This window comes from Clytia hemisphaerica, unplaced genomic scaffold, assembly GCF_902728285.1.
Source record: "Clytia hemisphaerica strain Z4C2 unplaced genomic scaffold, Clytia hemisphaerica genome assembly, whole genome shotgun sequence".
NCBI classification, from domain to species: Eukaryota; Metazoa; Cnidaria; class Hydrozoa; order Leptothecata; family Clytiidae; genus Clytia; species Clytia hemisphaerica.
Window position 1 is genome coordinate 1029669 of NW_027104390.1, and position 17312 is coordinate 1046980.

Consider the following 17312-nt stretch of genomic DNA (forward strand, 5'->3'; position numbering starts at 1 on the left):
ACTTTTGAGACAGATTTAACAAGTCATAAAGTAGGTATAAAAGCGTCTCTCAGTTCAATTTAGAAACAAATGAAAATTCTTACCTAGCATGAATTTGCCGGGAAATTGTTTGGAGCAAGAGAAGAAGTACGGAATCCTTCCCGGGGCTTTTCGTTTTTCCATCATAAGAATCTCTTCCAGTTTAGCTTTGGTGCCATCAGACTCTTTGTAATATTTGTGCGTTATTATTTCTCGCGCATGCGCAGCTAACGGTGAAATGTGACGAGCCATGATTTCATCCAAATCTTCGTATTCCTATCATACACAAAATGAGATCAATACAAAAGATACTATCAACTCCCTCTAATTCGAAATTAAAATATTGGTCCCCTTAGCTGGCACGCAACGTTGTTTCAACGTTTATCTAACGTTATATGGACGTTGTGAACATTAGATGAACGTTGAAACAACATTGTGTGCCAGCTGGGTTAGTTGGCCAGTCGTTATAAGATATGGTTCCGTAGTTCGAATAATTCCGAAATTTCGGTCCCTACAAGATCGAATTAGAGAGAGTCAACTTCACTTTAACTTTAAAAGAAATTTATCTGAAATCTTCCTTCAAAACAGTTGTTGCACACAATATTGCTAGAATACTTCAGATGGTGATGAAAGACTACAATTTGGCACAGATGACCCTTAGGGGATACGGAGCTTAATTTCAAGCAGACAAACTTGACTACGTCATATCATAAGCCATTAGTGGACCATTGGGCTCTTCCAGAAAATGTTCGTAGATGGGGGGGGGGTGGTGGATTTATTGTCCGGAGGCAGTAAAAATCTAAAGGATTCGCCTTATAGGGGGGGGTAAACTTGCTCTGTTTGGGGTAATTTTGAATATCCGGGGGGCTAGATCAGCTGTCCAGGGGGTCGAAAGTCACAATGTTCGGGGATGAATTTCCAAAAAATATCATATCCTCCATCCCCAATATTTCATTTTTTTTCTGGAAGAGTCTATTTAAGTAAAATATCGTCTCTTTAAGACGGAACTTTGAACGCTGTAATTACCTCGTTATCGATCCACAGCGATTTACCGATACTGAAATCATTTTCTTTTCCGTCTTCACGGACATCAATGTGTTGGTAGATATTGTCTTTAATCTTCCACGTCACTGTCAAATGATCGCATCCCTGCAAATATTAAGAAGTCGATGAAATTATTGGTGACTAATTGGGCCATTCCATTTTATATCCATACAGGGGGTGGACAAACATTTCCGGAGGTTAGTCTAAGAAAAATTTCCGGGGGGTATTTTCTCATTTTTGCAATGGGTAATAAGGTATTCTTTATTTTCTATATCAATATAAATTTCCAGGGGTAAAAGACTGATTTTAGTTCGTCCACCCACTTTTAGGTATGAAAAAAAATTTTTCCAAGGTTTTTTTTTGTAAATTTCGCCATTTTCAATTTTTTTTTTTGCCTTGAAAAGGTGCGTCCACCCCTTGTATGGTTTTTTAATGGAACAGCCCATTGCGGCACTAAAGAATTTTTTTTAATGTTTCTTACACACATCCAATATATTTGGAACATTGACTTTTGAATTATGTACACACTTTTTTCTTTATAAGCAACCACTTTGCTAAGGCTCTCGAGCCCACAAATTAGCAATTTTTTTTCACTTTCTCGTAAAATAAATGGCCCTTGATTCAATAAGCATAATTATGGTATAAGATCAGGGGTGGTCAAAGCAAATTTTTCAGAAAGTGAGCTAGAAATCTAAAGCAACCCCAGCCCTGACCCGAAAGTTGGAGTTACTTAAATGTGTATCTGAAATACTCTAGTATACGTAGAAAATCTAAATAAATTGATAAAAATTGAATTCAGTCAATCAAATCTCTATATATCGCTTAAACATTTGTCTATAACTATATCTCCTTAAGTGCTTCCATTCAGCTTCATAATGATAAAAAAACAATACTGTTGATCTTGACCTTCGGATGATCTAATATATAATGGTCGAAAAAAAATGGTAAAAAAGTCTTGGTAAAAGAACTTACAACCTGGATAGATAGGCAGAACATCTAAAAATATCTCTTTATCCCTGTAGAGAACTTCACTTTATACTAGTGAACTTTTCTAAAGTTCCAAAATCAGAACATACCTAACCTTTCAATCTAAATAGTTTAGCCCAAGATGAAGAACTAACTAACTTACTTTACTTGAAGGTCGAACGATGCAGTCGCCTTGCGTCATGGTGTCAAGCAGTTTCTCTGCGTCTTTGAACGTGACGTTTTTGAATGACGGATGAGCGATAACTCGCTTCAGGTAGGCTGAAAGAAAAATGTTCAACCGAATTCTAAAGTAAGACTAGATCCACGGCCTTTATCGAAAAGTGAAGCAAGTTTTGGTGGGATTTCCTACCAAAGAAATCACGTGACAACAAGCAATTTCACTGGTTTTTTTTATCTAGCGCCCCGAAAACAATTAAAATGTTACACTATGAATGTTGTTTGCTTACTTGTTCGTTTGGCTTGTATTTGTTTTTTATTTTCTTCTTGTTTTTTCTCCTTATCCGCATTTTCTTGATCATAGTACAAGTCTTTGGGCGAACTGAAATAAGGATATTCAGCATATTTCATAATATACAATTTTTTTACCGCTTTTTTTCCAGATAAACACAGTGTAAACATGACGCCAAAGAAACTGTAGTTCTATCTTTCACCGGGAAATCAACATTGAAGAAACTTAAGCTTATGCTTCAATATGGAAGTACTCAACATTGGTTATTAAACTCCGGTTAAGGAGTTTCTTAAAATCAGTGTTTTATGCGCGTAAATCCGATCAATCACAATAGTCGGGTTTGATTTCCCGATTTGGTTTGCGTTTGCGCTCGTACTTACTAGGATATACTCTTTTAAATTTTATGTTAGATATATTAAGAAAGGGTGACCCATGACAATTACCAGAGTTTGCAGCCGTCATTACGGCTGTTTTATTAAAGTTCATTCATCATCACTAACTTCCGATACTTCACATCGCATGCAAAAAAACGCATAGACAAAAAGTCACTTCAGTGTAAAATAGTCCAACTTTACAGCAAACATTCGTCCGCAGCTAGCAAGCAAAACTTTTAACATGTAAATCTAAATAATACAAGACACTGGTTTTGATTTGAACATCAAGTTACTTACGCGAATTTTCCTTGCGCATCGGCCAGCTCGGATGATTTACATGTCAAATCAACTTGGAATCGTTCATAATTGATTTTGATAACACGAGCATGAAGTGTCATACCGACCTATACAATAATTAACATAAAATAAAAAATGTACATCAGTCAAGTAGTCAGTCCGAAAAGTAGAAGCAGTAACTGGTAGCTACCGGACACTGAAAAAAGTGAAAAAGGGAAAAATCAGAACATAGTCTTAAAAAATACCGGTTTCAGGGAAACATATTTTTTTAGCAAGAATATAAATAAACAGTCGTTTTAAAAAGACACAAAGTTCAGTATTGCCAATTTTGTCAGGTTAATTAGTTTAGCACGCTAGGCTACCAATTTTAATGGAAAACTTTGTTTGCGTTGCGAAAAGACTAAAAATAAAGATGGGCTCTAAACTAAAGAATTCTAACCGAGTCCTAAGTAGTCGGGTGATTTGAAATGACATGATTGACAGGACAATCTCGCTTTTTGCACAATTTGCTATTTTTTTACTCATGTTGATTTTGTGAAATGTTAGCACGAATACAGTCAATGATGACAGGGTCAAAAATTTAGCATCATAAAATTTCTATCAGATATTGAGGTTAAATAGGGCTTTTCCGGAAAAAAACCGTATAGGAGGTCCATTTCCGTTCCAAGGAGGTAAGGTTTGATATGTTGTGGAATTCCATAGGGATAGACAAAAAGATCTGTCAAAAATAACTGAAATTCCATGGGAGTACGTTTTTAAATCCTCTACTAAAATTCAGAATTCCAGAGAGGTTTAAACCTAATTTTGCTTGAAATTCCAGGGGGGTAACAGCACTTCCACCCACTCAACAGTGGGTATACAGTTTTTTTCGTGAAAAGCCCAATATGAAAAGAGTAAATTCATGAGCTGAAGAATCAGAAGTAGACTATCCTTACTCTGACTCGCTCTTCGGGTCTTCGTACCCCTTTATCGCTAATATTTTTATTGGAAATGAACCCGGATATTCCGTTATCTAGACGTGTCCGTACACCGACTGCTTGACCCGGACAACTTCCGTTATCGAAGTGAGTCCAAACCTGTAGAGAAAAGAATATCAAGATATAAAGGTTCAATAGAATTATTTTAATTACATAATTAATTTTTTGCATTTAAAGTTGTTTTCATCATTGGAGTCGAAAAGCCCTGTTTCTGGTGGGTTTAACTTCAATGGGTCATCTTCTAGAATCTGTAACTTGAGGTGTAAGTGTTTCAAGGAGAAAATAATCATGTAATCATGTAATTGAAATCAAGAGACTTCAAAGTTTGTCTATACCAAAAAAAAAAATTTTTATTTCAAAAATTATAGTATCACAACAAGTAAAACAGGAACTAGTGCTAGCTTATAGCCAATTGACTTTAATTTCAGTCAAAACAATTTCAGAGAGGAAATTTCCAAATAGTTTCTATAAGGAGCTATTCGGAAGAAGCATGAAAAATTTTAAACAAGAATATTACTTCACTGAGGTCCAGGAAAGTGTCTTTCAAACAGAAGGGACATTTCCATAGATTCGTCTCATCATTCCTGGTAGGGTTTGCCGAATCCAATTCATCTCTGGTCGCCTTCTTGAAAGCGAACCCTGTGGCCAGACACGTGATCAGTTTACCGTAATACAAAGTTTGTTGTGTTTCGCCCGTCAACAGTTCGAATTTCTCTTGGAAACCAAGACCTCTGAACGGCGGTCGATGGTCTTTGAAACGGTAACTTAATTCGTCACGAATATCATATAATGTGATTTGCTTGTTACCTGTTGAAAAAAATTAAAGGGTGGAAAATAAGAACAAGAAAAATAATTTCTTATCGAGAAGCGAAGTATGTACGAGAATAGGGTACGCAGAAACGCAGCAAGAGAAAGAGAGCGAGAAAGAAGGAGAGTTTGTTGTTAATAAATAGAATCGCAGTGCTTCATGTAGAAAAGGGGATTCTAGAAGAGTATTGAAGAGTAGTGCGAATCTTCGTGCAGATCGTGACTGTTCCGGATATGGCAAAAATGCACTCGAGGCCGTGGCTACGCGATTCGACGCTTTCACCCCATTTTGGGTGCATGTTTTAAAGATGATTCTCTACTGACATGAAACAACCCAGTTCTTTTAGGCTAATAAGCGCATGCTTGTCTTCTGAACAAAATGTAACAACCGCGATCTAATCGGAATTTTTTAATTTGCGCGCAAGCCATTCCATTTCCTATTCAAGAGAAGGGAAAACCGAAAGAATGATGAATGGATACCGTATCCTTGTCGAGCCAATTCTTCAGCAAAGGCATCAAGATCTAAATCTTTAAGACGTCCAGGATCTGTCATGACCTCTTCTACTGCCATTGTTGGATTTTCTGGAACCTAGTAGATCACAATAGATAAAGACAATCATCAGAGAAATTCAACTGAAATCTATTTTACTTGACAGAGAAATAGTTCGGATGGTAAAAGTTCAAAGAGAAAAGCGAGAGAAGCATAAAGTCCTGTCAAGATTCACAAAGCTATTCAACTTCGACCTTCTTGATCGCAGAATTAATGGATAGATTATTGGAATTCAGCTATATAAAAAAACGAAACTCTAGGCTTTGAAAGTCAAAGAAGGCAAAAAATGGGCTTTACTTATGGAAGCTAAGAAACAAAAGCTTACGTCATTATCGTCCGCAGAGTCGACAGCCATTTTACGCGGCCAGTCGTACGTTTCCGGATGAATACGTGTCCCGTCCAACACTTCATACCGGTCATCGTTGGCTTCACTCGGCTCAATACGGATGAAGCCGGCACAATTCAAAAAGACCTGTAAACCCATCTCGCATACGGTGACTAATTGTGACCGGTTGTCAAGGCGACCACCATTTTGCCTGATAGTCTGGAATGAGAAAGTTTGGATATTACAAGGGATAAAATTTCCCTTTTTCATCCACCAACCTTCGAAATGAACACTGGAGTGGAGTCACAGAATTTCACGTTTAAAGGCAATCTATGTCTCAAAAGACAGGAGCTGTGGAATTTGTTGGTAATTTTGACATTCACAAAATAATTCGCACATATCCTTTCCAGCCTTTATTTTCGAGTTCGGTTGTGTGATCTCAGAATACAGAAAATAATAACGAATAAACGGGGGGGGGGGGGGGTTGGAAAATTTAATAAAATCGAAATTTTAATAAACGGGGGGGGACCTAATTGCCGGGGGGTTGGAAATTGTACTTCTGAAACCCCACAAATAAGGTAAATATAGGCTAAAATCAGGCTATTAAGAGCAAAATAAGGGGCCTTCTCTTTGACACCTGAAAATATTCTTAAGAACTAATAAACGGGGGTTGGAAATTTTCGAAAAATTAACAAGCGGGGGGCCGTTTATTTGGCACCTAAGAATAAGCCTTTCTTTATTAGCACTAAAACTTGACAAAACAATACAGTAGAAGTTCGATGTAAAAGGAAACTGTACCTTCATCAGGTGGTTAGCTTTTCTTGGTCCCAGTCCACAAAGGAAATGCGTGAGGATGGTTGAATGTGTGAATTCCAAGGCGCGGTTGATGTCAACGCCAACTTCGTTCACAACGTTGATGAACTCGATCTGCATTCGTTTCGCTAACCGGTCACGTGGTAAGTATTCCTGAAAACAAAACAAACTTGACGTATGACGTAATGTTTTCTACATAAACACCCCGGTTTTCGAAAGAAGCGGCAAATTTAAGAAATTTAAAATGGCTTAGATGTTACCACTACTGGCCCAAAAACCGGGGTGTTTCCGTAAAAACATTACGTAAAGAATATCACGAATATAAAGTTGTTTAGCACATTGGACATAATACTCATATACCCTCGAAAAGTGTTCAAAAAATGTGCTTCTTAACTTCGAGGAAAAATAACGGGTGCACCAAAAAAAAGTATACAGATTTGTCGAGATATTGTGAGCTTCAGGATTTATATTTTTTGTTCATTCTTTTTTTATTGTATAGAGGATGCTCTAACTTGAATTTTGAGCTATTATACATTAAATTTGAAAAAGTAGTTCGAAAGTTATTTCCAAAAAACTGACTTTTTTTCCATGTCGAAATTTAAAAAGATCGAATTACTTTTTTAAACCTAATGTATGATAGCTCAAAATTCAAGTTAGAGCATCCTCTATGCGATCAGGGGGGGGGTACCAAGTCAGTGTACTGGACCATAGGGTATTAACTTGATTTTGGATTTTTTCCCAAAAAATTAGACCACCACCCTTTTTAGTACACTGTACTAACTTTTTTTAACGGTCGGGGCTTTGACACCACCCTTTTAGTACACTGTACTAACTTTTTTTCACGGTCGGGGCTTTGACACCACCCTTTTAGTTTTAGTACACTGTAATAACTTTTTCATTGTATTTTTCTCAGAGGACCACCCTTTTAGTACACTGTACTAACTCAATTTAATCTAAAATAAACCAGCCGAGGCTGGAAGGTCAGCCAATAGAGCTTAGCTAGATAGCTTTAATAAGTGGGTTAACAGATGTAAGAGATGTACTGAAACAGAGTAGACTAAAAATGTTGAATAATGTACAAAATGTGAAACATTTGATAACTTGATTTAAAATTATTTAACGAGAAGCTCAAAGTATACTTCTCTTTAGCATTGTAGCACTGTTTTTATGACATCAAACAATTAAGCTATAGTTCATTACTACAAAATAAAAGAGAAACATAGTGTAACTTTTTGTTAATTTCATTCCAGTCAGTTATGATACATTCTTTCTGTTGGATGTAGACAATATCCATATCTGACCAAAGTGTTATACTAGAAATAAATAAGAAAATTGCCAATAAGTCAGAACCAAAATAAAGATATCCATCAAATATACATAGAAACTGTACTTTTTGTTTTACTTGATAAAACTCCAATAACACTTTCAACTAACAAGCTACAAACTTTAAGTCACAAAGCGCAAACTCCAGAAAAACACAATTTGCATCAAAACTTTGCAAAACGTAGTTCATATTTATAACATTTCAACAGGAACTGTATTTTGGTAGACTTGGTCAAATTACAGAAACCATTTGTCAGTTGTCTGCAAGGCCAATGAGGTATGTAAAAATTGACTGCTATTCAGTCAAAGCCAAAATTTGGCAAGGTCAGAAAAACATAATTTGCGTCCAGAACTGTTGAACAAATTGTTTAGTTTTTTAATTATTCAAAGTCAAAAAGCCATTTGTCGTAACTTTCTGCAATTCCATTAAAAACAAGTGATACATTTATGGACCTACCTGAATGAAAAATGAACACGTGAACAATTCCTATGATTCAATCCCGAGAAAAGTTGGTAACACTAACAGACGAACGGACGGACAGACGAACGAACACAGGCTAATTTATAGGACCTCCAGGTAGGGCGGTCATCGAAAAAATGCTCTGTTCGCGTCGCAACGGGTGTTAAAAATGCATGCAGGCTGACGGGCGGTCAAAAAGATTCCCGGGTTTTTTTTAATCACGCCAGTAACTCAGGGGCGGGTGGTAACGCGAGCAAAACAATTTTTCGATGGTCGTCAGAGCAATTGAGAAAAAAGCTATACTTTAAAAGAACAAATTGCTTTTCCTAGATTTTTTTCCGCATCTCCGCACCGGAAAATCAGCGGAAAATTTGATGCGGGCGGGTGACGCGAATAGAACAATTTTTCGATGACCGCCTAGGTCCAAAAATGTGACTGATCATTGTCCTACTTTGCACTTGAAGCAAAATCACAAAATCTTGAAAAACACAAATTTGCATCCGGGGCCGTCCATATAGTACGTACGCAAAGATTTTCCAAATATTTGACACCCCCTCCCCCCTTTTACGCAGAGAACAATAGAAATGACTTCGTTTAAACAATAGATGTACGCTTTTGCTAAACCCCCTCCCCCCTTCACTGCATACGTACTATATGGATGGCCCCTCCAGTCTGCGTAAATAAATTTTGTAGTTTAGTACCGTCAAGTTACACAACATGCACACAACCATCTTGAAGACTTTGCTGGTCGCAAATGATAATCGAAAGCAAAACTTAAAATTCATAACTATGCGGGGAAGCTCATTTTTCCCCCGTTTTGCTTTAAACTCGCTTTTGATTGGTCCATGATTTTGGGCGATTGATTTACCGCCTTGGCGGAATAAACACACGACCATAATAAATAAATTCAACAGGGCAGCGGTGTAGCAATTAATTTCAACTGGGAGTCCTCTCTTCTGTGCCAAGCACTGGCAGTGTTTTTTAAACTTTAAAACAATGTTAAATGAAGACCAGATTGATCTGTTTTTTATGGCTGTGCAAGTTGTGACGAGAGTGTGCATGATGTGTAACTTGACGGCAGCCCGCTTTCTGCAAGTCTGATAAGAGATATCTATAAACTGTTATCGTCATTCATTCCATTCCATCATTCAGTCAAAACGTGCGCCAAGGTTAGAAAAGGTTAGAAAAACACAATCTGCGTCCGGAACTGCGTGAAAAATAGTTTGATCAATTTCAACAAGAACTGTATACATTAATATTAATATAAATGATCAAATTCCAAAGACCATTTGTCATAATTTTGCAAGTCCAATAATAGGAGATGTGATGTCATCATTTCATTTGGTTCCCGTCATCTGACCGACCCTGATTTACGGTCAGCAGGTAGAGTTGGAGAGTAGTCGGAAAGCTTTTCCGCTGCTTTGCTGGATTTCCACTGTCGACCTCTGCACGCTCTGTGTTTACAAGTTTTCAAATCGAAGTAGAGAGCCGCATGCTAATGGAGAGTAAACCGAAAACACCAGTTTATCCACGGTTTCTCAATTTTAAAATTCGGATCAGTCCACACGGATTCCCTTTCAACAAGATGTAGCTGCTTCTTAACAGAAAAATATTTTCGACCGACCGACGGAACGACTCCCACTTTTTAAAGTAGAAATGACGGGAACCAAACAATTTTTTGCGATTCGCCTTATCACAAACACGTCCAAGTCCAAAAAAGCACGATTGCATCCGGTCTTTATCAAATTTATACAGTACCTGTACTTTTGTAAACTTTATCAAATTCCAATAACATTATAACACCATCAATCCCCCTAGAGGCAAACAAGAAAAAATATGTTTTTATTGCAAAAACTATTAAAAAGCAGCAATAAAAAGTATCAGAAAATTCAACATAAACAAAAACTTGAGCAAACGGCTTTAACATTTAAACCTTCAAAAGATGTAGAAAAAGAATCCCCTTGATGAAAATCCTGTGTTTGATTTGCCGAGTTAAAAAAATAAATGACAGAAATTGAAGCTTGCAACAGATTTACAGTGGAAATACTTTGGTACAACACTGTACTGGCTTATCACATCTGACTTTATCGCTTGATGAGCCGCCATCTTGAAACACTACATTATGATCTGTAAAAACAACGCACGCTAAAAGTACCCAAAAAAGTTAACCCGATCGGAAGAAAGTTTAGAAATCAAAGTGAGATCGGAAAATCGGATTTTTTTTTTGCCGTCTTATGGTGGAAAATTTTACCTATTTGAATGCTCAGCTTCGGCTGACCAAAAATACACCACCCCACCAGCTATGGGCCAGTACACTGACTCAATTTTCTGTACCCCGCCTAGAAACTTTCGTTAATCCCATTATTACAAACAGTTACAAACTCTAGAGAAATGGCTTTTTTCGAGTTCACACACACGGGGACTAATTCAGATAACATAATTTTAAATAACTTGTTTGTTACCTGTAACTGATGAAATCGTAAGCAGAGCAACTCATCTTCTGTTTCACAAAGGTTGGCAAATTCCTCCAGCGGGTCTTGAAGTCGTCGCGCGATCGAGATAGCGTGTCTCAGCAACGGTGGGTAGTCTGGAAATTCTGCGCGCCCGCGCGGTGAATCTTGATACAAACGCGCGACTTCGGCGTCCACTAATTCGACGTAAATGGTAGACATGCTTTGTTCTTGTTCGAGTTCGGTGATTGCGCGTGAGATATCTTCCATCACGCTTGTGCTCTCGCGCGTTTCAGCGGAAATGGCGACCGCACGCGGTTGATGACGTAAAATAAAGTTTTTGAGAATTTCCATATCTTTTTCCTGTTGAGCAAAATAAAATGATGGTATTATTGTAACTTTATCATCAAAAGTTTTTCGTCTAAAGACAGAAAATAGATTTGATACAGCAAATTTGCAAATATTCTTGAGATTTTGACAAATTATGCAAAATTTTGAGACAGAGTAGCCTGCCTATACTTGAAGTCACCCGCGTTTATTCTACGCAATTAGAAACAGAATGAAAAATCTGAGTTTTTAGTGAAGTGCTCGCTAGAGACAGAGAAGCCTCCTTATAAGTTTTCACTGAGACGGAAATCCGTTCGAAACGAAGGAGCTTTTCAACACTTGATGAATGGTTTACCTTTGCTTTCCGTTCATTTTCTTTCCGACTGTTTCTTCGCCACAACAAATGCTTCAACCTCAAGAAATCCACCATTTGTCCATCAGCATCGATCATAGCGAAATAAGAAGCAGATTCTTTATCCACTGTGAATGAACAGGAGAGGACTGGACAACAGGTGTGTTCACTTTCCACGTTCTCGTGCCCACCCTCCTTATAACTGGAATCTGCTTGGTATGGTCGCACTGAGATCCAATTACGTAATTTCAATCCACAAGTCTAGACGAAGAATGAAGAAAAATGGACTTGATTATACCTTGGACACAGTTTGTAATCTGTGTTCTTTGAAAGTAGTAACCTAATAGTAGCACTACTCAATGTTATTGAAAATATTTTGGAGCGGAAAATTTTATTGGATTACAAATCGACCCACATCGAGTAGCGCTACCATTAGGGTACCACTTTTCTGAAAACTCTGATCAAAGATTTTGCTTCTTAAATATAGCTTAGTCCGGGGGGTATTAGGTTTACAGGATGACGGGGGGAGGTGCACGCTTAGACCAGGGTATATAAAGGTCAGTGATAAGGAAGCGTTTCAAGGGTTCAAGGTTTCAAGACTGTCGGCATTTGGCTGGTAAACTAAACGCGGCTAGTCCAAACCCAAGCCTACCAGCGTGGACACCATTTATATAACTAAAGGTTTTGGCGAAAAAATGTTACCTTAAACGAGTTTCGTCAAGGACTTTTAACGTCAGTACCGCTTCAAGAATCTTTTGGTAGCATTAAATGTACATAACATGCTTAAGCGCAACGGTTAACAAGAAGGTAAACAGAACAAAAATACTATATCTAGCTCTGCATGGATTTTTCTAAGCAATTTGAGCTGCAGCAGTTTTTGGAAACTTAGATTGAATTTCTAATATGCCTGAAAGGGAATTTCTCAGCAAAGCTGTACATTGGGGGTGTACAGAGGGCGAAGGTCCCAATAACCCTTGAATATGTAGATAATAATTAGTTATTGTTACTCATAAACAACAAAAAAGGTTAATTTCGCTAGAAAAAATCTCATTTATTTTGTGGATTGAGTTTCCAAAACTCAATCTTAGATCGAGTATTTTGGCCAGTATACGGACATAAAAAAATGCATAGAAAAATCCCTGGTCTAGGAAACTGTACCAGTTTTTTTGGCTCCATCTTATCTTACCATCAGAGTAAAGTCCACAGATTCGTTCAATAATTTCGATTTCAATTCTTTGGAGAGTTGTGGGTACAGCATTTTATTGAGCGCGATATCCAACACTTGGCAACGCTGTTTGTTCCATTCTTGTACCAAATTACTGTATTCGTCCTATAGAATGAAATGTTTAGATTGATTTAGTAAGGAAAATTATTAACTGATTGAGATCAAAGCTGGCAAAAGAGGATACTTAGCAAATAACATTTTTACAGAAAAAAAATTTTCATTCAATATATGTTCTGATTCACATTCAAAACAATATCTTTTTTTTTCTTCCTTAGGTTTGTAATTCGATATTTTTTATTAAATAGCCTATTATGGAGGATTTTCAAGTTACGTAACTTGAGCCATGATGGAAGCAAACGTTCGATTTGCGTAAGGAGTCGCCTCTACAGATTTGAACGTCTGCTTCCATAATGGCGGATTTTCCTTAAGTTACATCATTGGAAAAACCAGAAAACCTATGTATGATACGCTCCCGTATTCTACGAAAATCTAATTAATTCCTTGATATTAGAATTAGAGCGCCTCAACTGTATCCTTTTAAAGTTTTCATTGTGATTGGCTGAAACAAAACAATAGCCCGAGAAATAATCATTGTGATTGGCTGAAACAAAACAATAGCCCGAGAAATAATCATTGTGATTGGCTGAAACAAAACAATAGCCAGAGAAATAATCATTGTGATTGGCTAAAGCAGAACAATGGCCCGAGAAATAATCATTGTGATTGGCTAAAGCAAAGCAATGGCGTGAGAAATAATCATTGTGATTGGCAGAAGCAAAACAAAGGCTCGAGAAATAATTGAACAAATACACTCACCCTGTAGAAGAGTTGCTTGATCTCATCCAAGTAAGATTGGGCACTAAACAGACACAAAAACTAAATGTTATTATCACATAGTATAGAAAACTATTAAAAGAACAAAAATAAATTGGCCTATTCCAGAAAAGTATGCGCTGTGTTGAATCGGGAAAATAAAATTTGCTCAATACAATCGACGCTCTCTAATTCGACATTTTTCTAATCGATAAGCTCTATTATACGGAATAATGAATTTCACCGTCAACAAGAAACTCATATGCTCTTACTATTCGATACACTCCCTTATTCGATGAAAATTCGATTCCCCTTGAAAAGTGAATTAGAGAGCGTCAAAATCCAAGATGAGGGGAATCATGCTGAGCTTTTTTTGGCGCCCGACAATACGCACCCGTTGAGTAGATCGGCATTAATGTTTATTTCTCTGTATTCTTGATTTAGTCTAGGTTTTATTAAGCTTGTTTTTAAATATTTGCTACAGCTGAGATTTAGATTCCAGAATATTCCAGAAAAAAGTCTCTTGTTGCTCAATGTTGTGGAGTGAAGTTATAAGATGCTGGATATTAGGTGCAACTAATACAGTTGCATTTTTCTAATTCCATCTTCATGGGACTATATATTATTTCGAACTAGAGAAATATTCGGATTATAAAGATCATTTTATACTAATTCCCAGCTGAGGGGACCAATATTCAAGTACGAGTTACAGAAAGACTAGAATTAAAGAGGTTCCAATAGCTGCCAATAGCACACCGCTATGCAAACGTCATAATTATTACTTTCAACATTTGGCCGAAATTCAATCTTACAATCCTTTTCATCTTGAATCTTGATTGTCAATAAGTGTAATTGACTTGCAAAATCAATTAATGCAAAGGATGGGATTAAAAACTCGGACAAACAGTAATTTTGATGTCTATTTTTAGAATCACTGTGGTATGCTATTAGAGGGATATGACTAAAAATCCAAGATGAAGGGGAACCATGCTGAGCTTCTTGGACGGCCAATGATACGCACCCGTTGGGTAGATCGGCATCGATGGCGATTTTGATTTTGACCAATTTCTCTTGTTCCGCATGACACATCTTGAAGAATTGTTCGCCGGACAAGTCACGCACCGGTTTGTTTCTCAAGTATTTGAAGGGCGCCGCTGCATGGAAGTCGTCGATTTCCTGTGTAGGTAGAAGTGAGAGAGAACATAAGTAGAAAGTGAGGTTGCGAATGCAGTCGAGGGCGACCCGAAGGCTTTAGACGTCCGAAGGAAGGGAGTGCTCATTTCCCAGGATTTCATGCTATGGGTATTTTAAAGGGACATAAAAGTAGTAAAATGTAAACAATGTAAACATTACACAAACCACGTGTCATTAAAGAGAACAATTAAAATCACGTGTCCAAAACAAAGCCATATTTGTTTTGATTCTTTATTTTGACATGTGACATTTGTTTTGATTTTGTATTAAGAAAAGACGTGTTCGACTCTGAAGACGGATATTACAACAGATTGTGCTAGCTTTAATGCTTCTTTTAGAAGGCTAATCGTAGAAAGAAACCTTTCAGTGTCTAAAACAACAACAAGAGAAATTCTTTCTCTTATGCATGATACGTTAAGATACGATTTCGTTACGTGAACAAATAAAGTGATATTGTCGTTTGAAATTATGCTATCCCCAAATGGATCATAGTAGAGGAATCGTGATTTGGTGTACGGGTTTCAGATACGGCTAGATCGAGACATTAGAGTGTCTTAATTGTCAAATTTTGTTGAATGACTCAATTCTATTTGTGACAAAAGACATGTTAAACATTTCAAAATTAAGGTCCAAAGAAAACTGACCTTTTTTCCTTTCTTGGTTGGGGATATTTGAATTTTGGCTTTGTCGTAGAAAATTTGTCGCACAGTTTGTTTCACAATCGGATCACGTGAGATCTGGTACGCCAACATGTGGCGGGCGCCCGATACAACCGCCTCGGGCGATGGAAAGGTACTGAAAATAAAAAAACATATTCAACAAATGTTATATAACATCAGTAAAAAATATCCATCATATACTTGTATTGATTTATCTCGAGTATTTCTTTCTAAAAACGCGACAGTATAATCTTTCATCTCATAGTGGATAAACCTGAACTTAAAAGGCTGGAGAAGGAGTCTGATAAGCCAGTAATCTACACGCTTAATACGCTTCCCTAAGATATTTCTAATTCATTCGATTCATGATATGCATCACTGCAATGACTTCACGAAATTATGCAAATTTCTGTTTGTTTTTTTACCCAATACGTCACTTTTTCCATTTTTTACGTGACGTATTGGGTGGAAAATGTTAAAAGTTCTCAGAAGACTCTCCAGTGGTGCATAACATGAGTTGAAGGCTTTCTTCTTGAAAGTAAAATCGCAAAGAAATCTGAGTGAATAACCGCCGGGAACTTACTTGCAGACAAATTCTTGCGCAGCTTCGAGCGGTTCAGTGGCGTGTTGTTCAGTCTCATGACGTTGGTAATTGTCTCGAAGATTTTCTGCAAATTGTTCCGTCGTCAGACCGAAGTATGAAGCCATTTGTAACAAATCTGAACAAGTAAAAGACGGTTGTAGCTCAGTTTCAATTAAAGAAGACATTTCATTGGCTTACAATTGACTCTCTAATTCGAAATCAAAAGGGGAATCTAATTTGTTGGAACTAAAGAGAGATTCGACTTATAGAAAGCGTTTTAATAGGGTTTTGTCTTGAAGGGGAATGATAATCAGTTCGAGTTATAGAAAGATTCGAATATAATAGAAGTTCGAATAATAGAAGTTCGAATAATAGAAGTTCGAATAATAGAAGTTCGAATTAGCCAGAGTTTACTGTATTTCGAAGGTTACTAAATGTTAAACCATCTCACCACAGTTCCATATCGTTCCAAAACGGGATAAAGCTATTCTATTGGCCAGATTTCGGACTGACGCCAGTTCTAAACCCGTTTTATAGAAACCCTGGAAGCAGTTTCTCATAATAATTGCAAACCAAAATCTTTGATCGGAGTTTTTTGAAAAGTGGTACCCTAATGGTACCTTAAAAGTGTCACTACTCGATAATGGTGTAAATGCATCGAGAGCGCTCTAGATCTACTTTTCCTTGAACATATTAGCGATAAAGCACCCTATTGACGTTAGGCAAAGTTTTAACACTGTAATGGCTTCTTTGCCAGCACCACTCGAAAAAAAAACTCCGACAGGGGTTATAAAATTCAGTGCTTGTAACCAATAAAATAACTTTATCTGTTTTGGAAAGATACAGAACCGTAAGGTGTAAACGTAGTCTTGTTTCCAATGAAACGTAACGGTATATAGTTGTGAAGTGAATTCGGAGAAAAAAACGATAATAGCAGTTGTAAACACATCAGGGTTTTTCGTGTGAGACAGAAAATCGTTTTACACAGCAAATTAGCACATATTTATGAAACTTTGGTGAATCATGCAGAATTTTTGAGGCGGAAATCCGTTTGAGACGGTAGAACTTTATGACACTGTAGAGACATACCATTATCTTTACAGATGGTGTAGAGATCTCTTCTTCTTGGTAATTTTCGTTTGTTTTCTTCAGCCTCTTCTTCTTCTGGTTCGGCCTCAGAATCTGTGACTTCGATTTCTTGTTCCTCATATTCACTTTCTTCATCTACAAAAACAAAACACCAAAAGGTAAATTTTCTATATAGGTACGTAGACAGGTCAGAAAGT

At 37.1% G+C, this 17312-nt stretch overlaps 1 protein-coding gene across 1 annotated transcript in view; it reads right to left on the reverse strand.

The window, feature by feature from the left end:
- LOC136819849 (transcription elongation factor SPT6-like) overlaps positions 1-17312 on the reverse strand; it is a 40885-nt gene that overhangs the window by 1595 nt on the left and 21978 nt on the right. Inside the window, exons 11-28 of the mRNA XM_067076093.1 lie at positions 17116-17250; positions 16027-16162; positions 15429-15579; positions 14612-14766; positions 13594-13636; positions 12739-12882; positions 11556-11813; positions 10886-11236; positions 6626-6793; positions 5828-6046; positions 5433-5541; positions 4663-4952; positions 4104-4244; positions 3169-3275; positions 2496-2587; positions 2192-2307; positions 1045-1167; positions 84-294 (exon numbers count right to left, since the gene is read on the reverse strand). Coding sequence (XP_066932194.1) covers positions 84-294; positions 1045-1167; positions 2192-2307; positions 2496-2587; positions 3169-3275; positions 4104-4244; positions 4663-4952; positions 5433-5541; positions 5828-6046; positions 6626-6793; positions 10886-11236; positions 11556-11813; positions 12739-12882; positions 13594-13636; positions 14612-14766; positions 15429-15579; positions 16027-16162; positions 17116-17250 — 2949 coding nt within the window. The remainder of the gene's footprint in view (positions 1-83; positions 295-1044; positions 1168-2191; positions 2308-2495; positions 2588-3168; positions 3276-4103; positions 4245-4662; positions 4953-5432; positions 5542-5827; positions 6047-6625; positions 6794-10885; positions 11237-11555; positions 11814-12738; positions 12883-13593; positions 13637-14611; positions 14767-15428; positions 15580-16026; positions 16163-17115; positions 17251-17312) is intronic.